Genomic DNA, 25,859 nt, shown 5'->3' on the forward strand with positions numbered 1-25,859 from the left:
GTCAAAAATCATGCTACAATAATTCACAAATTCATGAAAGCTTTAAAAAACATTGCATAGGGCTAATGGATTGCTATACATAATTATAAACTTAACTGATTATGGACTGTCTTGTTCTTGAAAATATCCCAACAGTTATGATTCAAAATTGAATTACAAATGTGTTAAAAATTATTTTATTGTTGTTGTTTATTGTTTGTAATAGTAATATGCGTTACAAGAGCGGTATGTTGAAGTTTTCATGTTCGAGGAAAAGTTTGAAAAAGCGAAACGTAGTTGAACTTTTTTAATTTCCGAGAATTGAAAGAAAACATACCGCTCGTGTATCGTACATTATTTTGTGCGAAGATCGTTTATTACATACTTGAAAGAGTAAATTTCTAATTAGTTGCAATGAAATCTCCATCTTGGTTTCTGTTCAATGACGGCAAATTTGCAAAACAAAAATATCTATCTTCAACATTGTTGCTTTAAAATGTTTTCTGTGTTTACTATACTCCAGCAGGCCATGATATACGTCTGTCTTCCCCCCCCCCCCCAGTCTATAAATGCGAACTTAAAACAAACGGTAAGGTTATGTAATGATTTATTTTTCATTCTAATATTTTAACAATATTATTTATATAACATACTGCAGTAATAACATCGGCATCTGGAATCTAGTTGATTTTTTCATGGCTTCCTTAATGTTACTTGCATTACAAATGCAGTAACTTTTGTGGTGTTGTAGAGTTTACTTAATTTTTGCAAATATTTAAAAACAATAATTAACAGTCCAATTTAGGTGAAATTGTAGTGGTAAGTTTCCAATTTATAATTATTACTATATTGAACGTCTCTAAAAATAATATGTTAAAAGCTAAAGCAGTAAAATCAATATGTCACTTAAGCGGTAAGAAGAGGGAAATTGTTATGTGTGTTAGGTTGGGAATATTGAATGTGGAATTTTATACTTTCCGCGGATTGGTTTTGTGCGGAAACCAAGCAAATACGCACGATCTCGCACAGAATAACATGTACAAAAATAAGTCTTAATTCTTCCCTGAAGGAGTAAAAACTCTTGCTCAGGGAGTTATCTAAACACATACTTAATACAGAGATAATTATTTGACACAAAGTGGGTCAAGAAAAAAAAATTATAGGAATAAATTAACTTTAAAAATACAATTTGAATAGTAGTGAGCAGAAGTAATCCCAATCAAAATAATTCAAACCTAATGCATTGGATATTTTTCGAAGATATAAAATTTCCTTAGTGTAGGGATTCGTAACAAGCTGTGTTTACGGTGATGGGTTGTTAGCCCTTCGCCCAACCCCCAGCTGGAGGACCACCCCTATCGGCTGCCCACGACTGCTTATTCAGGGATATGACGATAGAGAATAGATTAATCTTGCACAAGATAGGGACCGATGGCGGGCTTATGCGAGGGCGGCAATGAACATGCGGGTCCCTTAAAAGGCATTTGTAAGTAAATATAAAAGTTCCTAATATCTCTTCATGGATTGAAAGCTAATACACCTCAAGCCAAGAAATGGCCAAGTGCTATTCTCAAGTCAAGAAATGACCAAGTTCAATAAATCCAATATTTTTTATGGAATGTGTATGGCTAAAAACAATAGTACATTATGCAACGAGCCTATAATGATAGTAATTAAGACGCAAGTATGTTTGTTTATGAAACGAGCGCAAGCGAGTTTCATAATTTTCATACGAGCGTCTTAATTACCATTATAGGCAAGTTTCATACGACTTTTTATGCTCGACCATATTTCTAACTTTAAATTATTCAGAAGTATACATTTTATTTGTATCTGACAGAAGATCGGAAGTGACTGTGTTCATAGCTCTTGAATTGTGAGATGTGCGCAGACGCGGAAGTATTGATTTTTTCCGAGGAACAATAATGTCATTGATCTTGATGTAATGCAGATGTAACCTGGAAATTGATTTAGAATTGAAAAACAAGATGACAAATTGAATTTATTTGAATATTCTTTTCAATTAACGTTAATTATTATAGTAACAGAACATAACCTTCTGCGACAGTATTGGATTTCCAGCCTCCGTGACGTTTCCCTCGTCTTTCGATTGCATATCCGAAAATAATCGAAAACCTGAACTTTAATGAATAGGTGTACTTCAATGACATGCATTAAAGGACTGCTACCAGGTATATAATTACTACATTTCGGCATGTTCGAGCATAAAACTAATTAAATAACAGAATTGAGGATGTAATAGAAAACCTCTATGATTTTTTTTTTCCAGATATTTTCATATGTTCGTTTCAGAGAAGCACAGTTTTTTTCCCTCCCGAAAATTTGGTGGACTGCACTTAGGCAGTTCTTGACTTGACCGATTCAATTTGTTTTTCGATTTCCCAAAAGTTTACTTACAGTGATTTATCCCCTTTTCCCCGCGCATCTACGAAATATTGCGTCTGCTGTATACTTCTATTTGTATTAACGCGATGAAATACGGCATTCCATATAATAAAAAGCGAGAACTATAACACAATATCCACGACGAGGAGAATATAAATTATTATGGACACAGTCTGTGTGTTTCAACACCCCTGCCACATAGCATTATCCGTTTTAATTGATACGCATCCTAGAGGCCACAATTAGCCCCCCTCCCACCGTTTAATGGCCACTGTGTGTCCGGTAAATGCACTTCCTGCCTTCTCCCGTCTCAAGTATCTGCCGGGGCCAACGGTCTCCTGCTTCCGCCTCTAAAGCTACTATACATATATCTTTATACAACAGAATCAAATATGTGACCTCGTTATCAATACGCGAGAAGTTACATAGACTATATGAAACGGGGTTAAGAGACTGAAGCCCATGGGTTTGTTTAACATTATGCCTTATAAAACAGTTTAAATAAGACAAAATCTGATAATTTGTTTAATCAGTAAATGATTATTAAATATGCTAACTGAGATACACTCTCTTACAGTTATACAGGGTGTAACAATTTTAATGTTTAGAATTTCTGGAACATGTTCCCTGACACGTTCTACGTCGATTAAACCTAACATACCTATATCCAAAGTTCTATAGGTTTGGAGTATTTGTACCCCAAAGTTAAATTTTTTAGTTTAATTTTATCGCTGAATACTGAAAGAAGTAACACCAATTTCCGAAAGTGACATGTCTATGTCATTATTTTTATTAGTACCATATTACATTTTAATATCGACTACTTGTGAGTATGAAAGAAGCAGTGCAAAGTTGAAAAAAAATGTCCTTAAGATTCCAAACACTGTACTTCTTGAAATTTGCCAATAGGCACGTGAAAATACCTGTGCACTAGGAATCCTACAATTTGGGAACCGTGCTTGATATGCCAAAACAGCTGCTGTTGCATTGAAATCACACAGTCCATACACATAAACTATGTCGGCGTATTCCTAATGTGTGTACACAAAAGGCATGTTTTAATGGTCAAAACTCAATAAAAAGACTAGTCACAATACGGTTTATTTTTCTCACAACTGTTATTTTAAACTGTTGTCTGTTTCGTTTCCTTAGCAACCTAAACAATTTTAATTTAATTTCTCTTAAAAGGAAAATTTCCTTCATTCACTGCTTTTCAAATGTTTCTTATGTATCTCTACTTAGTAATGCCATAAAATAGGCCTTGTATAAACGGTATAATGCTTGGAGCTGCAAGAAGTTCTATTTTTTCCAGCTCTGTTATCTCTGTAACCTCTTAATTTCGGATATAGGTATGTTAGGTTTAATCAACGTAGAATGTGTCAGGGAACATGTTCCAGAAATTCTAAACATTAAAGTTGTTACACCCTGTATACTGAACAATTCTGGAGCAGGGGAGAAGGTTGCTATTGGGTACTGTAGTTGGACGCACGTCGTCTTTAAAACTATCAACAGTAATTTCACTAAAGGTTTTGATTTATCTAGAGAAAATCAAAACTCTAGTGGGATTTAATTTACTATTACACGATTAGAAGAAATAAAGTATTCTAATACAATAAAATATTAATTGACTTACTGAAATTTTATTTCACTAATGTTAACTTCATGAAAACGTTTGAATGGAGCCGCCATTTACAGTTGATTGTCTGTGCTGTAAATAAATGACGATCGCAAACCATGTTTTATAGTACCCTATTTTTATCTTCTCAGATAGCACCGTAAAGAATTTGCTGTTTGAAATGTTGGCAGACAAAGAAACAAATGGTAGGGATGTGATAGAAACAGAAGAAAGTATATAAAGATTAGAAGGAAAAAAGTACTCTAATACAATAAAATAGATATTAATTGTCTTACTAAAATTCTATTTCACTAATGTTATCTTCATCAAAATGTTTGAACGGAGCCGCCATTTTCAGTCGACTATCTATTCGGGAAACAAATTACGACCGCAAAGCATGTTTTATAGTACCGTAAAGAATTTGCTGTTTGAAATGTTGGCAAACAAAGAAACAAATGCTAGGGTAGTGATAAAAACAAACAAATGCTAGGGAAGCGACAAAATTGTGTGATAAGCAACCATGATTGGTTGAAAGACGTCCTTTCGTACCGTTTTATTGGTCAACAGTAGTATGACGTAGCCTAGTAAAAGTGTAATAGTCACAGAAAAGATTACTGTGGCACAAAGTTTCAGACATCCATGAAAGAAAATGAATTGTCTGTAGGAAAACTGTTTTAATTAAATTAGCAACAGCCAATAAGACATTAACTAAGAAATTATTACAGTGATTGTATTTTTCTTTAAGCCAAATAATTAGAATATTTTCCATTATGTAGCTATAGTCGCGGCGCTGTTATTCCCGGCGTGACTCCTCCTCTTTGCTTACGTCTTAGAAAGTTAAGGCTCTATAAAGTCTAGGTAGGTAGTATCGTTCGCCATTTTTGTTCTTTCGTTGCCGAGCTACCGGACGAGGGATCTATTTGCCACACCGTTAAACATTATCATGTCGTAGCTCCTATGATAATAAATCAAACGCACTGTAATTCAGCAAATAATTGAGCGGCAAATAACGTCCTCGTGTGCTTTCTGCGAACGCCAACGAAAGAGCCAAAATGGCGGGCGATTATATTAAGTATTTATCGAGCCTTCTTTATCTTCATCAGCGAATCACAAGACGCACACGTTTAAATGTAGCCGACCTGCAACGTGATTGGCTGCCGGAAATAAGAGCGACGGGACTACAATGTTTTGTTTTGTGGGAGCCTATACTATAGTAAGTTTGTCGCCTCTTCAGCTTTTAGAGCATATACGAGTGCATATTTCGGCATTTAGGGGTTTTAAGACACATACTCATAATTCTCAACAATATTCAGCACAATGCTGGAGGTGCACCAGTCTCATACACTGGCCGAAATTTCTTGAGAAAATTTCTTCCTCCATGAAAACTCGACACAGCATTCATTGCATATCGCTAGTCTCAGGCATATGACGCTTTGGATCAAGAGCGATATTTATGATCAAAAAATGACCATTTTAATTCTTTTTTGTTTTAGACTCTTCGTCTCAGTCCGTCCTATTCTTCACTCTTTCCCGTCTTCCTCACACCCATTACACCAAACTCATTTCCCGCTTCCCACAAACCTCCCTCTTCATTCATCTGCTCTTTCCACACCTCCCTTTCCTCTTATCATCGTCATGAAACACCCTCTCTACTCGAAAGGATTTCAACTCGGGTCAAGGGCGAAAATAATAGTGCATTTGAAGGTCCTTTCAACACAACCGATAATACGTACACAGACATACTGGGTTATAAAAACACAAAAGAGCAATAAAGTAGATGAATTATTGTGGATGGACGCTAGGAAGGAAAAAAATTGAAAAAGTAATAAAATCTATTCTCTTCTGCAGGGGTAGGTTCCAGGATTCAATCTGACCTTGCTGTTTTACAGTGCTATAGAATTACACAAAAGCAACCTCCTAATAAATAAAGTATATGAATGGTTGTACAAGTGTCGCGGCAGTGTCGCCTCTATGGTGCACGAGGCACGGGCGTGAAAACATGCGATACAAATACATCAACGCGACCTTCAAGTGTTCTCGTCCATGTATTACGACCGTCGACATTTATGACATGCGTTATTTGTTTCCCGGCAAGAGAAATTGGAAACAGGTCTCGAGAGGGGTAAGTTTTTTTTTTCGGAGGTACTAGACAATTTAGAGATACTGCACGGCAAGGAAAACATAATTTATTTTCCTTGAAATAAAATGAGCTTCTACATGCGAATTTACTTGAAGAGTACATTTTCACAATAAAGAGTAGGCTTACCCATCTTTATTACTACACGTCGTGAGTAAAAATATTGCACAATGAAGTGCTAGTCATTCGTTATCATTATCAGGATACATATTTTTCATACTTAGGTCTAAACATCTTATTAATTACGGAGTTGCTGTCCAAATCAATACAAATGTCGCAATTTTATTTATACAATTGCAGGTAATGTTCATTCATTCTGTTCTTAGTCCAATTTTATTCTTGATTTATATCAATTATTTGATATTGACTGATTTACACACATATAATTGGGTTATATATTCATATGCGGAAGATATTGTAATTCTTTTTGATAAAAAAATCTTGGAAAAGCACTTATACTGGATGTTCATTTCAAAGTGTGTCATCACGTCACTGTTGTTGGGTCACCGATTTGAAGCGAGTTTCAGCTTATATGTTAGAGAAGTTGCCTATTATTTAAGGAGTTCTTCAATCTGAACTTGAGAACGTGTACGGTATAACTTGAACGTCGTAGCAACAGATGGCGGTCTGTATGGTCTGTGTGCTACCATAACCTCTTTCGAACTGTGTTTTGCGCCGGCAAGTCGTACGCAGGGTATTTGTTATCATCGGTTGCGTACGGTAACATTCCACAACACAAATCAAATGCTCCGTGTCCATGTTGACCGTCGAAGTTAATGTCAACAAATACGTAAGTAATCGTCTTAACCCTCTTCCCATATCCCGACAGTACGTATTTCCAAACAGTTCACATTCCTGCCACTACCGGCGTTACCGTACGTATCGGTACGTACTCTTCAGAATGAACGCCGTACTTGCTAGGCAACTTCTCTGCCTCATCGGTTATACACCTCTGCGGAAGTGTAGGAAGATTGAATTCTCTAGGCTCATCGGCTAGCCACATGACGGCATACAGCGAGCCATGCCACATTTTGAACTGAACACCCAGTACTAATGCGAGTAATGGACTACAGGCAAATAAAGAGTGGTTTGATTCAAACGCTCTTTCCTTAAACACATACAAAACTGTTGTACCGTTTTCACTAAGGTCCAGTAGTCTTAAATCTCGTAAATCTTCTCTTAACATCAAAATGCATTATTTTGATTGTTCTTTTCAAAACTGTGAAAGTCCCATATTAATCGAATCCTCAGAAGTTAAGTATTTACGCATTACAATCAACCAGTATTTACGATGGAATAAACATATTACATACTTGTGCAATAGATTACGTAAAACAATTTATTTACATATCATACTTCTGTCATATTTATCAGTTAATATTTTACGTCTAATTTATTTAGCTTTATTTCAATCCATTCTCCAGTATGGAATTGATGGGTGGGGAAATGCTTGTAATTATAATATCAATCCGATAATACTAGTTCAGAAGGGAATAATTAAAATATGCCTCAATAAACCAATTGATTACTCATTCGAACTTTTGTTCACGGACTTTTTAGTAGGTTATTTTACGACGCTTTATCAACATCTCAAGCTATTTAGCGTCTGAATGAGATGGAGGTGATAATGCCGGTGAAGTGAGTCCGGGGTCCAGCACCGAAAGTTACGCAGCATTTGCTCATATTGCGTTGAGGGAAAACCCCGGGAAAAACCTCAACCCGGTAACTTGCCTCGACAGGGAATCGAACCCGGACCACCTGGTTTCGCAGTCAGACGCGCTAACCGTTACTCCATAGGTGTGGGCTTCACAGATTTTAATATTCTGAAAATTAAACAGATTTATTATATTGCCTTATTAAACTTCATACATGAAATCACAATAAATTCAAATTGTATCATCATAAATGAAGAGTCCACTGCAAGAATGATGGATGTCATTTGGAACGCATTTTGCGGGAGAAGCAATTGAAAGTTTGAAATGCTTAGCGCTCAAAGCTTAACTGTGATTTTCCGATCATTACTGGACAATGACTATCAGTGTTAATGCCATATAACTCTGTATGTACATTCTATATGTCTTAAGCTATGCATTGACAATCTTCGTTCATTTTCGACAAGAAAGTGATATCCATCATTCTTGCAGTGGACTCGTCAAATATGGAACTAAAAGATCCGATTTTATACGACTAGAGGAACCAAAGTGTTTCACAAGCACAGCTCTGAGCCATGGTACCTACTTTGCTCCAAGGTTATATAATAAAATAATTGAAAAATACCCAAATTTGGAAAATTTTAGTGTCAGCAAATTCAAAAATAGCGTTGGGAATTTAATTTTTAAAGAATATATTGGTTTAAAATGTACCTATGTATTTGTATGAGTTAAATTGTTAAAATTTGAATTCTATTTTTTTAAGTTAATCTATTCCTAAGTGTTTTCTTCTTAACCCACTTTGTGCCAAATAATTATCTTTATTCTTGTTAAGTATGTGTTTAGATAACTCCCTGAGCTCGAGTTTTTACTTCTTCAGGGAATAATAGGGTTTTGTATTTTTGTACATTTATTTTACTCACAATAAACAACAATATGCATTCTAAACAAAAAAGAAAGAAATTATCTAATATACATAACAAAATATTATTTACAAAGTCATGTGTTTTGAATTTCATCATTTCCTACTTGCAGACGGATGACGCAGAAATTAACTCCAGAAATTTCTCCTACACACAATCAAAATAACAGCATTTTTTAACAAAGGAGGTACGGAAGAAACTCTTTTAAAACTTCATAAAGCTATAGTTGTGTCTGTTTTATGTTATGATCCTGAATTAAGTCAAAACTGACTGCAGGAATCGTCTACTAAGACGCTTGGCAGCTACACGTAAAGAGTTCATAAAAGAAACAGACATACGAAACCAGATGAGTATCACTTGCACAAATGATAAACAAATATGGGAAAAATTGGCATGACCACCTAACGAATATGCCTGCAGACAGAATTCCAGATAAATAATATGGAATTACGTAAGAACTGACAGATTAAGAGACATTGGGCAACCAATAAAGAGGAGGAAAGATGAATTCCAATATGGAGGAGACGTTAGTCTGTACTCTTATGTTTCGAAACGACGGCGATGTCTTAGAAATTGGGGTCCATTACATATTTCATCTTAATTTCAAGTATTTCTATACACTTGTATCTTAACGAAACGGCATAAATGAGGCGCTCAGAGCACAAATGGCCCAACCCACAAAATTATATTTCCACTTTATCTCTTTGTAACAGTACGCGAAATGCGATACACAAACGAAAATTGTGCTGAAATCTCATGGCAAACTAGGAATTATAATTAGGCCGATTTATACTTTGAAGAGGAAAATATGAAGAGTTCTTTATAGCAATAAACTCAATATGTAAAATTTGTGGGTTGGTCATTTGTACGCTGAACGCCTCAAATATGAAAAATATTACAAAAAGAATAGAGTTTCAAGGCTTCTTGTATCGTTAGTCCTCCAGTTAGGCTCATTGGAAAACAGCCGAAACTGGTCGAACTGTGTTCCAAGCGTAGGCAAGGTCGGCAACCGCGAGTAATGCTATAATATGGCTGAAAACCAACTGAGTTGAGTTCTGGTGCTAGTTTGACATGTTTATTCTTTTGTGCGCGGTAGAGTTCCTGGGTAGCTCAGTTGGTAAAGCGTTGGTACGTTTAACCAAAGGTCCCGGGTTCGATACCCGGCCTCGGGACAATTTTTCCCTCGAAATTATTCAACTCTATACAGTAATTTATGACGGTTTATGTAATTTTTTAATTTCTTTGAATTGACTTCGTATTTTCAAGCTTCGTTTTATTATACTCGTATCTGAATTAAATAGTTATTTATGGTACAAGTTCGTAAAGGTTCTTTATTGGCACAAGTGTAAAGTTTGGGAAACGATGCGAAGTCGAGTTTCACATACACACTAGGGCCAAAAAGATAACTTTACGAATGTGTATCATCATACAATTTTTTTCTACGATAGCACATATTTGCATTAAATAAATACTTCATGTTGGAGAGGTTATAAAATCACGATTTCACGGCCGTCTGAACTTAGAGGCAATAAGAAATAAGTATTCATGGAATTAAAGCCTGTTTTATTCATGATCACGATTTCATGGCCGTCTAAACCGGCTATAATCAACAAAGCGGCTAAGAAAATTTGAATGCTACATCTTACTGCAATCAGTACCGGTACTACAGACGTAACTTCATAATAATACGGGCTAAAATGTAAATATGAATGTTAAATTTGTTACTTATTTATGTTACGTGTAATATTTACGTCATGAAATGTCGAGATAATGCATTAATTTCTTATTGAATGAAATTTGTACATTGAATATTGTATTCTCTTTCCGTGGCGCTACAGCCCGTGAAGAGCCTAGCCGGCTGCTGGCCTCACGCCCACATGCCGAAGCAGAGGTGGACGATCATCCAACCAGAATGGAGGTATCATGTGGTTAGCACGATGATCCCCCCAGCCGTTATAGCTGGTATTCGCAACCGGATTTCGCTACCTATCGTAGCTCCCCAAGTGCATCACGGTGCTGGGTGGGCACCGGTCCCATACACTGGCCGAAATTTCATGAGAAAATTTCTTCCCCCATGAGGACTCAAACCAGCGCGCATTCCGTAACGCGAGTCCTAGGCGGGATGCCTTAGACCGCGACGCCACGACGCGGGACTGTATTCTCTTTGGCAGTGCGTAAAATGAATAGCAGTGTGTAAAGTGATTACTTGATTTTTTACCCCACTAGGTATACTGTTCATTGCGTTGCAGAAAATTGGAACTGGCTTTCAATTTATCGAGAATCCTCCATATTCGCCAGATTTAGCCCTCTAGACGATCAACTATTTCCGGAAAAAAAAAGAGGACAGGAGAAAAGTTTTCATCGAATGAAGCAGTTGTAAGTAATGTGCTAGAGTGGTTTCCAGACCAAGAAAACATTTTTTTTAAGACTCAGAATTGCTCTATGACAATTATACTAAGTATATAGATTTAAAGGGTGATTACAATGAATAAATAAAAATTGTCCACGTTAGCAGGCTAAGAATTTAACATCGCCTCGTACACAATAAAATCTAATGCATTCAATCGAACCCGCGACTATGTAACTACTTGTAAATCGACACGATGGCGACAGTGTGACGTCTGTATTTAACTTCGATTGGTATAATCTCAAGTGATCACTTTGCGTGGGAAATAACAGTTGAACGATTCCTCGAATTAAAACAAGAAGAGTGAAGAACAGCCTGCACCCGCCCAGCACACTACGCCCAGGTAACCACTAATTCTGGGGTCTGCGCGCATAAAGCGGCTTATATCCAGCTCTCACCTTATTCCTTTTTTATACAAATTACAGAGAAGATACTGGGACGCTGTAATTTCTTTCACGGACTTTTCGCCAAAAAATGAATATTGACATGCCGCTTGTGTGCCTTTGTTATGCCTGAATTTTCTCTCTTGAGCTAAGAAATAATTTTGTTAATATGAACTTACATTCGAATTTTAAATTGAAATTAGCAAATACGATCTCTGTATCTCTGTGAGGAAAAAAGATAAAGCATGTTCATTATACAATCTTAATTACTAGCTTAACTTTTATATGAAATTTCGTTACATTACATATAACCAGTGGCGCTACAGCCCTTTAAGGGACAGCCGGCTGCTGGTCTCACGTCTACATGTCGAAGCAGAGGTGAACGATCATTCAACCAGAACGAAGGTATCGTGTGATTAAAGGCTGTGTGATGTATCTCGTCTCACTGTGAAAAGAGAGAGAAAGGAGATATGTCTTACTTCGTCTGTGTTGTTATGGCGATGGGGGAGTGGAGCGGTGCCGTCCATCCATCCAGTGGCGGAAGGAACTAGTTGATACATTCTGTAGCGCAAAATAAAATAACAAAATATCTCTCTTCGTACTGTGTAGTTCCGTACTGAGTTTGTCTTTCATGAAACTGAGTTCTGGCAGCCTGTACAATAACAAGATTTTGAAAGGAATCTTGAAAATTTACAACCCTCCTACAATCTCCACCCTTATTTGAAGGGACTTGGTTTTATTGCTACTGAGACGAGATAAACCTTACCAGGTATAGCATGATGATCCTCCAGCTGGCTTTCGTAATCGGATCTCGCTACCTATCGTAGCTTCACGATCCTGGGTGGGCACCGATCCCATACACTGGCCGAAATTCCATGAAAAAATTTATTTCCCATGAGGACTCAAACCAAGATACATGTGAATATTTAAATGTCAATCCTTTCAATAACTTATATTATTTACTTCTAAACTCATTTCCATTTTGATAAAATAAACCTATTTATTTTAAAAAGTTGAATTTAAATATTCAAAACTCTGTAAACAGTAGAAAAATAATGAAGATTGGTTTTCACTTATTGGGTGAAAAATATATTGTGAAACAAAAAAGTAGATCTAGGCTATCTATAATTTAGATGCGTTTTACGTATTGTGAGAATAATTTTCTGTTGTTCATAAGATGGCTTTAAATAAAAATTTACTTTGTTATTAAATCCACGTGACAGCATATTTTGTACGCGAGTACTATAGAATACAAAATCTCTAATGGCAAAATCTTATTACATTAATATTATTCTCATTATATTAATATATTTTATATTATATTTTGCTCCCTATATTATAGTTCTAGTGAGCTACTATTCAATTAATTCCCATCATTTAACAGACTAGCTTACTTACTTACTTACAAATGGCTTTTAAGGAACCCGGAGGTTCATTGCCGCCCTCACATAAGCCTGCCATCGGTCCCTATCCTGAGCAAGATTAATCCAGTCTCTATCATCACATCCCACCTCCCCCAAATCCATTTTAATATTATCTTCCCATCTACATCTCGGCCTCCCTAAAGGTTTTTTTTTTCCCTCCGGCCTCCCAACTAACATTCTATATGCATTTCTGGATTCGTCCATACGTGCTGCATGCCCTGCCCATCTCAAACGTCTGGATTTAATGTTCCTAATTATGTCAGGTGAAGAATACAATGCGTGCAGTTCTGTGTTGTGCAACTTTCCCCATTCTCCTGTAACTTCATCCCTCTTAGCCCCAAATATTTTCCTAAGCACCTTATTCTCAAACACCCTTAACCTATGTTCCTCTCTCAAAGTGAGAGTCCAAGTTTCACAACCATAAAGAACAACACCTCAATTAATTATAATTCTTTACATATTGCATATAGACTGAACTGAATTACACTAGCTCATAAATTAAGTTATTACTTTTTCGTATAGGTTTTATCTCAAATTATATAAACTCGTTAAAACTTAAATGAAGAATATTGCTGGAGTATTTTTAGTGTACTGTAAATATTCAAAATTTAAATACGTATGTCTTTATTGTACACAGTCTGCTTGTGTGGAGGAGAGAAGACCTTATCGCCTTAACTCTCCCGGCGAAAATAAAACATTCTACATTCTATCCTCAGTGCTCAGTGCCTATAGGAATAAGCAGATTTAAATAAACACATGAAACGAAGCGGGGAGACGAGCTCTCTGTTCCAAGCGAAGCTACAAGGCCTATAATCCATGTACACCTAACTTGTACCCAAAGAAACCAAACGCAGGACTCTACTTACAATACCGAAAGTTCTTATGATTTATTCTCAAGTCCATCACATTATTTTACCATGAATTAAATAAATATACTGTACGTAAATTCCATTAGAATAACTATTATTTCCTCTTCGAATCGTTATAAGCATTTTGTTTTCAACCTTTTCACTGCTAATCATATATATTAAGGAAATCCCAAGAATAAATAGTGTATCTGGTAATTAATACGATAGAAAGACAATATCTCCGATCTATTCAACTTTTCCTGTTCCAAAACAGCAACACGTGCGCTGTAATTCATGTACTAGTCTTACAAAATTAACCACCAATTCTTTAATAACACGTTTAAGATACATAATAACGACTTGTAACACACAAACTCACTAGCTTAGTATACAAACAATTAATGAGCTCAAGTTTTTCCTGGTGTTAATCAATGGCTCTTATCGGCCCTAAATAACTGGTTAGTCTGAAGGATGCACGTTACTGCAGGCAAAACGCTGGCTTGGAGTCTCAGCAAAAACGATGAGGCTAAGGTCAATGATTTCAAACTCACTCAACCTTCTGTTAATTTTCAAAATGAAGAATTTCCTTCACACCTGCATAAAAATTAAATTGAAATCTATTTTTCGATCGGCTGTCCTGCTGCTGCCTCTGCTGTCCTTGAAGAATATTTTTAACAAACTAGAAACGAACAACATGAATTTTCTCAGCACTTAATCTACGAGTAGAACGATATATTTTGGCGGCGAACTTCTTAGGTTTTAATACCGACCGGGTCGTATATGTAAAAATACTAAACATTTCAAAAGTTTCATGCCAGAAGCATCAGAAAAGACAAGGAAGAAGTAGCTTTTTTATTTTTAGCCCAATCCTGGAATTCTTCGAATGAGGCCCATTTTTTTTCTCCATTATGAATGTTTCGCCAGTCGTTCCCAATCTTTCTGACGGGGCGACTCATTTTTGGACGAGACATTTCATTGCAAACCCTCACTACCGTACCGATACATAACACCATTCGAAAAATACGAGTACCGATTTTGTTTTTGCTGACATGCAATTAAGTTTACACAATTTTAAACAATAGCTTTTTGAGTATTTTCCGGAAGAAAGTAAAAATAATTATGACAATCACAGATAGATAATGAATCCGTTTATTGATAGTTGCGTTCAACTGTCTGAATTTAAAACTCGTAGTTATGCAAAATAAGTTTCCAGTCTGTGGTAGTCATCAAAACAAAATAAGTCTCCTTGAAATTGAAAATATCAGTATGTGTGTGTGTATCGAATACAGAGTTCAGATTTGAGACGTTACTTTCACAAAAACAGATACATTTATCGCTTCAATTATTTTTAATTTGAGATGGGCAGGGCATGTAGCACGTATAGGTGAATCTAGAAATGCACAAAGAGTGCTAGTTGTGAGGCCGGAGGAAGAAAGACCTTTACGGAGGCCGAGACGTAATTGGGAGTATAATATTAAAATGAATTTGAGGGAATGGGGGATATGATGATAGAGACTGGATTAATCTTGCACAGGACAGGGACCGATTGTGGGCTTATGTGAGGACGGCAATGAACCTTCGGGTTCTTTAAAGCCGTAAGTAAATAGGCTAAGTAAGTAAGCCTAATTACTGGAAAAAATTATATTCAACGTTGTTTATGTTTAAATATATGTTAATAAGTAACAATTAATATTGCAGGAGAAAAATTCGCTCCGGCGCCGGGAATCGAACCCGGTTCCTGGTTCTACGTACCAAGCGCTCTCACCATTGAGCTACGCCGAAGTCCAATCCACGGCACCGGATCGAATCCCTCCTCTTCCAGTGTTTTCCCCCTTTGTGGCCTGATTCCCAATTGGGCATGTATGTTGACTTTTTTTTTTTATATTAAGTCAACTGCCATTCTCCTCTAGTATTAATTGTTACCATAAGAGATGTATTCTGTAGGAACAAAAAATAATAATCTCTCTGTAGATATGTTAATAAGACTTTTTTGTTTTATTCTGTAAATCGTCTCGCTCCTTTACACGACCCACCGGGAGGTCACGATACCCACTTTCGGAACCACTTTATTACACCGTGTATATCACAAGACCTTTGCACAAGTCAACAATGTAGAAATCTTAGATTAGATTGTAAATTTTTTGTTAAATAGTAATGGGTTTTGCGGCCATTAGGCTACAACTTCTGGATTAGATGAACTTAGATTAGGACTGAGTCATTGTTGGCGGTTTTTAATTAAGAAGCCTGAAATTCTCATTCAATTACTACGTTTTCATGTAGTATTAAAATCGATTTGAATACATTTTTCGTACTGAATGCGATCTCTCCGATCTCTGTTTTCTTGCAATTTTCAGTACGTTTTGAAAACGATCTGAATGCGGAAGCTTAAGTTAAAAAAGTAGTTATGTTGGTTAACATGTCATATTGATGACTCTGTAGGCCTTAGCTATAAACATTGTTAAGTTTCCTTAATAAAGCGCATTAAAACTTAATATTCTGGCAACTGATGAAGAATGGCAATAATGGCATTCAGGAAAATACAAAATATGTGTTACAGCACGCCTTTTCAACATACATAATTGCGCTCACTGTTGGTATTTTATAAAACAGCTTATACATCAAACAAATGACGATCGATCACGCGCTTAGCGCATTAAGATCGTTTTGAATACGATCCAGTCGATCCGATCCCACTTTTTAGGTGTATGGATCTTGAGAGTCACAAGCAAACGTTCTGATGGGGGCAGATAAAAAAGTTAATGTTTTTCCTTCCACCATGTTAATAATGTCAAAAGAAGTGCTTTTACAAATTTTGGCCACTCGAACACAATTACGAGGCCGTCCAGAAAGTGATTTTCCCTGGGGCCGTTTATAGGAAAAGCACGATTGCATGGAAATATTTATTGAAACAGGTACAGCAATTATTGCATTATTTGTCAACATTTCCCCCACTGGAATTGAGACATTTGGCATACCATGGGATCAATTTTTGTGTCGTAGAAGTCAGCCGCCTCAGATCGGAACCAGCGTTTGACTGCGTCTGCACCTCTCTCTGTCGATCCCATGATATGAGAAATGTCTCAATTCCGATGGAAAATATGTTGAAAAATAGCTCAATAAATGCTGTGTCTGTTCCAATAAATTTGTCCGATGAAATTGTGTCTTTTTTCTCTTAACGGCCCCTGGCGAACTTATTTTTTTACGGTCGAGTGGCCAAAATTTGGAAAAGCACTTCTTTTGACATTATTAACATGGTGGAAGAAAAAAATTTAACTTTTCTATCTGCCCCCATCAGAACGTTTGCTTGTCAGATCGTTTTGAATCCCTGTTTTCATGGAATTTTCAATACGATAATCGTATTCAACTCGATTTGAATACTCCATGAAAAGTTAATAAATATTTATGTTATTGTATGTTAACATAGGTATTCTCATATTTTCACTTCAGCGCTCAACGATACTCATGCGTATGAAGTACGCATAAACGGTTTCGTGCAAGAATGATTCAAGATCTGTCGACACAAAGGAAAGATGTGTCGAAGCGTAGATGTTATATACGAACAGTACGTCCTGGGAAAGTTCACTCTCAAATGCTCTAAGACATCTTAACGGAATCCTAAAGCAATTCTTGGAAAACAGTTCGAGTAAAACTTATATAATGTAGGTCTACCAAAATAAAATACAATATTTCGTACCTTGATTATCCACCGCTATCGGCCTGAAGGCAAAGGAGCGCATCTTATGAGCGGAGCATTGGTCTGGGAACCACTTTAGCTACACACATGGACATACACACACACGCTCTCAGATAAACTGACTCCCTACACCGGAAGTAGATGGTTCCCCGCCCCTCCACTAGGATGCTGTGCTGCATTCATCATCGGTACAGTCTGTTCCACAACTCTTTGCGTAAAAACGGCAAATTTTCAATAGTTTGCGGTGAATTTATTGTATGTCCACCATGACATATTGTACACAAAATGAACTGGTACGCGCGTGAGTGAAGTGGCAGCTGAGCCAAACGGGTCTCCTCCATCAGGAATGACGTCTTCAGGAACAGATACGTCGTCGGAGAATGAGTGGATAAATAGGTAAGTGGGTTGATTGATAAATAGAAAGATGAGTAAGTGTATCAGAGAAATTATCTACAAAATTTAAAGACTGAGAAAACAAGAATGGCAGAAAAGGTCGCAGGATCTTTTATTCTAGGATTCTATATATGCTGCCATGATAACCTAGTGCAGTGGTATTCAATCTATAGTAAGCATGCCCCTGGGGATAAGCGGGATTGTGTCAAGAGGTACGCAATCCCTGACAACATATGTAAAAATGCTGATATATTTATTTTATTACACTTTTTGATAAATACTGCAGTTGTATTTTCTTTTGCAATATCAACTCTTGTTTTTCCTTTCTTCAGTTAACATGTTATATAGTTAATTAGAATTATTATTGTATCAGTAACTTCTGAATAATAATAATAATAATAATAATAATAATAATAATAATAATAATAATAATAATAATAACAGACCACCTCTGTGGTGTTGGGGTCAGCATGCTGGTCTCTTACGCAGAGGGCCCGGGTTTGATTCCCGGTCGACTTGAATTTCCTGGTTGAGGTTCTTTCAGGGGTTTTCTTCAACCGTAAAGCAAATGCCAGGAAATTCGGGCCACAACATCCCTGAATATCACCGGCCTCATTCATCACCGAAATCATATTCATAACAAATCAGTAATACATTAGTCGCCATCTAGTTTACAACAATAGAACCTGTCTCAACAATAGTACACAGGCCTTCGGATTTCAACCGAAGATTAACTCGTGGTATGATCAAAGATGTTAAAGGAAGTATAAATAACAGCGGGGGGAATAAATAATAATAATAATAATAATAATAATTTATTTTGCACACGTCATATGTCATATTCTTTTGTTTTCTTATATAATTAATTTCAATGCAGTTTGGGGGTAAAAAAAAAAAAAGAGTTTTGAAAGTACGCTAGCAAGAAAGAATGAATACCACTCATCTAGTGGATAGAGCGCTGCACTTATAGGCCTAAGCCTGTCGACCCAGATTCGATCCCCGAGAAGTCCATGGACCAGGTAACACAGGTTTTCTCCGGGAGCTCCGGTTCCCCTGTGGCATCCCAATAAATCTCCATTATCATTTCATCTCTTCGGGGGTGTATCGTAGACCAGCCTCCTACGTCGCACTCTGGGCAACGACTATGTCGGTAAATTGATCTACGCAACTGCTTCATATGGATGATTGATGAGTAATCAAGTGCGCGAATAATATAATATAATAATGGTGTGTATATATATATATATATATATATATATATATATATATATATATACAAACGAAATGATACTAAACGTGAGGAATGGTACTACAGGTGTGTAGTATTATGTAACAGGTTAGGTTAGGTTAGATTAGGTGTTTTTTTTACTTGGTTATTTAACGACGCTGTATCAATTACGAGGTTATTTAGCGTCGATGGTATTGATGATAGCGAGATGGTATTTGGCGAGATGAGACCGAGGATTCGCCATAGATTATCTGACATTCGCCTTACAGTTGGGGAAAACCTCGGAAAAACCGAACCAAGTAATCATCCCAAGCGGGAATCGAACTCGCGCCCGAGCACAACTCTGGATCCGCAGGCAAACACCTTAGCCGAGATTAGGTGTATATTATGACAGCTTAAGTTAGGTTAGGTTAGGTTAGGTTAGGTTAGGTTAGGTTATGTTAGGTTAGATTAGATTATGTGTGTAGTATTATGTGAGAGGTTTTGACGACATTGAAAACCCCGTCACATTCAGGAAATATGGCCTTGTTTTTCATTCGCGCACGACGAATTTGGTATATAAGTAAAGTACGTATTTGGGGCGAGCTGGGTGGGCATAGGCTAGTTCTCTCAGTGATCACATCCAATTTCCATTCCCCATACTATAAATCCTAGGCATTTTCAAGCTCTCCCAGTGAGTACATCCAATTTCCACTACCCCATACTATAAATCCTAGGCATTTTCAAGCTCTCCCAGTGATCACATCCAATTTCCATTCCCCATACTATAAATCCTAGGCATTTTCAAGCTCTCCCAGTGATCACATCCAATTTCCACTACCCCATACTATAAATCCTAGGCATTTTCAAGCTCTCCCAGTGATCACATCCAATTTCCACTACCCCATACTATAAATCCTAGGCATTTTCAAGCTCTCCCAGTGATCACATCCAATTTCCACTACCCCATACTATAAATCCTAGGCATTTTCAAGCTCTCCCAGTGATCACATCCAATTTCCATTCCCCATACTATAAATCCTAGGCATTTTCAAGCTCTCCCAGTGATCATATCCAATTTCCACTACCCCATACTATAAATCCTAGGCATTTTCAAGCTCTCCCAGTGATCACATCCAATTTCCATTCCCCATACTATAAATCATAGGCATTTTCAAGCTCTCCCAGTGATCACATCCAATTTCCACTACTCCATACTATAAATCCTAGGCATTTTCAAGCTCTCCCAGTGATCACATCCAATTTCCACTACCCCATACTATAAATACTAGGCATTTTCAAGCTCTCCCAGTGATCACATCCAATTTCCAATAACCCTTACTATAAATCCCAGGCATTTTCAAGGTACTTCAACAATTTTCTCTGTGGCTGGTTCATAAGTAGATTTATGGATGATATACGGAGACAAAGAAAAAGCCAGAATATAGGAAAGATTGGAGAATGCTGGTTTTGTAGTGAAATACCTACCCTTGGGCAAAAAACTATTAATGAATCGTTTCAATACATAGTATTGCCATTTCACTTGCTTTGGAGATATCTGGTAACAGTTGACAACATTGAAAAGACGGTCATATTAGCTTCTTAGGAAATAATCGTACGTGAACCCCACAAAAATATAGAGAAAAGTCCTCCCAACAAAAAAAGAAGGGGGGGGAGACTTACTGGGAGTAAGACCCCTAAGTAATATGAAAAACATCAATATGTAAGTTAATTTTAAAGGAAAATCCTACAAAACTATAATGACTGGATATCTTCCAAGACAGTCTTAGTAAAGACTGAGGAAATACAAACTCTATGTAGTATTAGTATTTATTTATTTAACCTGGTAGAGATAAGGCCGTCAGGCCTTCTCTGCCCCTCTATCAGGAGATTCCAACTATAATATGAAGAATAAAATTACAATTAGTAGGCCTATTAAATTTACAATTACAATTACAATAAAAATCAAAGAACGAAAAGATTACCTGACTAATGAAAGCTAGATAATTTATCATAGAAAAACAAAGAATATTTTATTATTTACTGAATTACAAATTAAATCTAGAATAACAAAATTGTATAGTGATGAAATTACCGGATATTGAAATATTTTGTGATAGATTAAGGAAACTATTTACAAGAAACCATGTCTGAACGAGTCTCAATTACTGACCAAGTGCCTAGTAAGTTTGCGTTTGAATTCAGTTTTATTTCGACAGTCCCTGATGCTAGCAGGTAGCGAATTCCAGAGTCTTGGCAGGGCTATTGTGAAAGAGGATGAGTATGAGGAGGTGCGATGGGATGGTATTGTTAGTATTGTTTCATGACGAGAACGTGTGTTCAGATTATGGTGGGAAGAAAGGTAAGTGAAGCGAGACGACAGGTACGAAGGAATAGAAGAGTTTAAGATTTCGAAGAGAAAGAGAAGTGAATGTAAATTTCTTTTCTTATCTAGTTTAAGCCAACCTATTGTTTCCAGGGATGGGGTAATATGATCATATTTACGAACATTGCTTACAAAACGTACACACAAATTATGAGCACGTTGAAGTTTCGTTTTGTTGTCGCTGGAGAGGTCAGTCAGTAAAATGTCAGCATAGTCAAAATAAGAAAATACAAGTGTTTGCACAAGGGACTTTTTTAAGCAAGAGGGGAGATGAACATTTATCCTTTGAGCTCATGGATAATAGAATATACTTTTCTGCAGGTTTCTGTGATTTTCAAGTCCCAGTTGAGATTATTATCCATGTGAATGCCAAGATTTTTTTACTGAAGAACTGAAAGGGATATACACTGTACTTACTTTTTTTTATCCAATTTAATAAACCCTATTTCACCCTGAGGTATATTAGGGTTATAGTTGGCATCAAAATATATTCTATAAGCAATAAACAATAATAAAGTTATGATACAAAATTGTGGTCAAGGTTGCAATTCACATGAATTATGTACAAGAATGCACCTTAATAAAAGAATGGATCGTTTCATAAAGCCTCAAGGCATGTCTCTATATTTATATCTAATGGTTATAGGAAGAAATATATATAAAATAGCTATTAAACATGTTATTTTAGAAGCAATAAATAGCTATACTAAGAGATGGCTTAAAATTTACGAATTAAATACATTATTTAGTAATAACAATTGGCAATAATCAGATATTACAAGAAATGGCTCAAAATTAGAAATCAAAAGCATAATTAAAATAAAAATTAAAACCAATAGTACAATATTATAGTATTCGAAATTGAAGACTTGCAGTTTCATTATAGTTGATTAGAAATAATACGATTTTTTTCCCGGAATAATTAACATTTTATAGTTCCACGAATATTCTATTCAAGAAGGCCATGAAATACTTATATGATTTGGAGTTGGTAAGTATATTGGTTAACGGTTTGGTAAATGTATAGTTTAAAGTGTTCAGTAACAACTCAAGCTCGTATCTTTCACGGCAAAAGACTGGATAATCATATAATACATATTTGACATCTTGAGATTCCTCCCCACAAATGCAAGTTGCATCGTCTTTTATTTAAGTATTCCCCGAATTTTCCATGCCCAGTCTTACTTTAACGGGGGAAATGTCGAGGTGTTTTACAGCGTCGGTTTGCCGTTTGTGACCAAATATAATTGCTTGTGTCTTTCCAGGATTGATTTTAAGATGGAGTTTCTTTGTCCATGTCACAATCGAGTCAATGTCTTCGTTCAGTTTGTCTTTAGCGTCGTTCACTCGGTCTAAGCGTACGTATCTGAATTGTGTTGTAGCAGTAAGCATTTGGTCTGGGTCTCTAGTTGAATCTGAACCACGAGTCAATGGAGTGGCGTGGCGTCCCTCGAGCACGTTGTTTTCACACACTCCACTCGGAGTGTACCGCTTTATGGGCCATTGTCCCGCGAGGCTCCGCCCGCTTCATGTGCCGCTGTTGTCTCAAGTCCGACATTCTGCCGTGGCGCCCGCCGAGCTCACTACAGGCTGCCTCGTCATATGGTACACGAAGCGGAGCGTCCAGTCTATGTCAATTTAAGCCCTTTACGCGTAATTCTAACAGTAATGACAGGAAAACATAAGGGACTGGCGAGGCACAGATCAGCAGAGACTGTGTGCCACGCAAAAGTGTGTGTCAGAAATTTTGAACCACGTTCTTCCTCATGGAATGAAAGGAAAAGCAATCTCCCAGGTAAAAGGTCTATGTGTGGGCTATTCCATATAAAATCGATCAGTAAAAAACCTCGCATTTTTTATACTCCAATTTTTTTCCAACTTATACAAGGTGCTGAGGAGAGTACTGACTGCTGATTTTATTCTTTTATGTACAAAGAATCCTGTTCCTAATTGGTGATTATTGTTTCCTTCCCCATAATACAACAAGTAATCTCCTATTTGTGATATGCCATTCCCATCTAACCTAACCTCTTGTACTCCCACAAAGTCTATTCTATATCTAGCTAGTTCTTTTGCTACTAATGTTACCCCTCCTGTTCTATAAAGACTAGTTACGTTCCAAGTGCCAAATCTCAAAACCTTATTCCTTTGCTGTGGTCGTGCCAGAGAATCAGTCCTATTCCGAGGCTTACTGTAGGAATTCGTAACAAGCTGTTTTTTACGGTGATGGGTTGTTAGCCCTTCGCCCAACCCCCAAGCTGGAGGACCACCCCTTATCGGCTGTCCACGACTGCTTATTCAATATATTCGCAGCTACCCTCCATATCTGGAGGCCGTCTCCTCTATCCGCAACCTGAGGACGCGCCATGCCGTGGTGATAGGGACCCACCATACATGGGTTGAGGAGAGTGCATTTTAAAAAATATACTATCGAAAGTCAAACGGTTTTCGTATTATTGAGCGACAAATTTAGCGTATTTTATAAAAACAAGCCTCTTTCAGCGCTCAGAACTCTGGAACCATTTACTGCAGAACATTGAACGAGAGCTTATTTTGAAGCTGACATTTGGTAGGTCATGTTAAGAAGTAATCCTTATTTTTATTGTACACAGAGAGACAGATAATGTGATTTTACTTACTTTTAGGATTTTTGCCCATTTGTAAAAATGTAAAAAAAATATTGAGAAAAAACCTTGCATTATTAAGAGGGATTCCGCATTGTTTGCTTAGTGGTATGGTAATAAGTTTCGAGGGTATTAAATAAATTATTTTCACACGCCTAGACTTGAAAGGCGAAGTACCCCACCCACTGGCAGAGAGCTGAAGATAAGCGAGCATTGGGCGTCATTTTACTCCTGTGTTTATGAAAACTTGTGATAAAGCTAGCCCAGCCATGACTGCTAGACGACACATCACGTGTTTGTCTCTTGGCCTTGCTTGTCTCGACTACCTCCCGTCTCACAGTCAGCTGGTTAGTTCAAGCGCGTACTATTTATTTTCTTTATTTGATATTTTCAATACTTTCTTATCAATGTACCACCAGTAAAAAATATGTGTTTATTTGTACTTTCAATGCGGAATCTAACCATATATTTTAAAAATATTTTTTCGTGGCCAAAGGCGTCTTAATGAAGAAAAATCTAAATTTCTCCATTTCTATAAAAAGTAAGAAAAACTGTTTACATGTCAATATAAACTTTAACTTCTCAGCATCAAAATACACCATGATTTTGATCATTGGGTGAAAGAGTTTCGGAGCCACAAAAGTTTGAAGTTGCTAATTTTATGAAAATACGATAAATTTAAATATTATTAATTTAAACACTATTAAGTTCTGATGCCTCAAACTTTGCACAAAGCATTATATCACAGTTGTCTACGGACAGAAAAAGTTTCATTGTATTTAAAAATTGTAAGGTCAATTTTCTCTATATTTCGGTCGATTTGAGATGGAATAGCCCGTGTGCGTCCGTACGTAACACCTTGCCAAGAGGAATATTATAGCCCTCTTGCACGCATCTTTCTCCTCCTTGCGCCATTGCGTGACACGTGGTCTATGAACATACTGAAACGTTCTTGCGAGATATTACAGTTTTTGCAATTGGTTATTTTACGACACTTTATCACCTGCTATGGAAACTGATGGACATCCCAAGAAAATAAGTGTGGATTGGAAAGACGGGAGGCTGTTCAGTAACTTATATAAGAAACAACGAGTCAAAGTCAGGATAGGAGAACAAATGTCTGAAGGAAGTGAAATAGGGAGAGGAGTACGACAAGGATGCCCTTTATCATCTACTCCAGTGGTCGTCAGAACTAGCTGAAATGGGTTACGACTAAAGAGTGTATGGCAACATGCACCCTCGTGCAGGAGGAAGGATACCCGCCAGCAGCCATGAATGCACGCTGGTACTGTAAGAGACGCTAGCCCGAGAGTACAGTGTGCTGATGACCGCTGATCTACTTGGTGAAGAACTGTTTTCAGAACATGGAAGGGGTAAAAGTAGAAGGAAGAAGAATAAAATGCATAATATTTGCTGATGATATGGCGTTGTTAGCAGAAGGGATGATACTAAAGGATATAATACTGGAGCTAAATGACAGCTGTGAGCAGTATGGAATGAAGATAAATGCCAACAAGACTAAAACCATGGTCATAGGAAGAAAATTAAAGAAGGTAAACTTGAGAATTCTAAATGAGACAGTAGAGTAAGTGGACAGCTTCAAATACTTGAGGTGTACTATAAGCAGTAACATGAGCTGCTGCCAGGAAGTCAAAAGTAGGAGAGCAATGGCTAAGGAAGCTTTTGATAGGAAAAGGAGCACCTTCTGCGGACCTCTAGAAAAAGAGCTAAGGATGAGAATAGTGAAGTGCTTTGTGTGGAGTGTGGCATTGTATGGAGCAGAA

The 25,859-nt window shown here is 37.0% G+C and overlaps 1 protein-coding gene across 2 annotated transcripts in view; it reads right to left on the reverse strand.

Annotated features, from left to right (window-relative positions):
- pico overlaps window positions 1–25,859 on the reverse strand; it is a 405,804-nt gene that overhangs the window by 323,250 nt on the left and 56,695 nt on the right. The window contains exon 1 of one of the 2 annotated variants that reach the window (XM_069844296.1): window positions 17,466–17,585. The exons of the other annotated variant lie outside the window; for it this stretch is intronic. Coding sequence (XP_069700397.1) covers window positions 17,466–17,508 — 43 coding nt within the window. The 5' untranslated portion in view covers window positions 17,509–17,585. Of the gene's footprint in view, window positions 1–17,465; window positions 17,586–25,859 lie in introns of those variants that run through there. 2 annotated transcript variants of the gene reach the window in all.

Source organism: Periplaneta americana, chromosome 13 (genome assembly GCF_040183065.1).
Source record: "Periplaneta americana isolate PAMFEO1 chromosome 13, P.americana_PAMFEO1_priV1, whole genome shotgun sequence".
In the NCBI taxonomy this organism is placed as follows: domain Eukaryota; kingdom Metazoa; phylum Arthropoda; class Insecta; order Blattodea; family Blattidae; genus Periplaneta; species Periplaneta americana.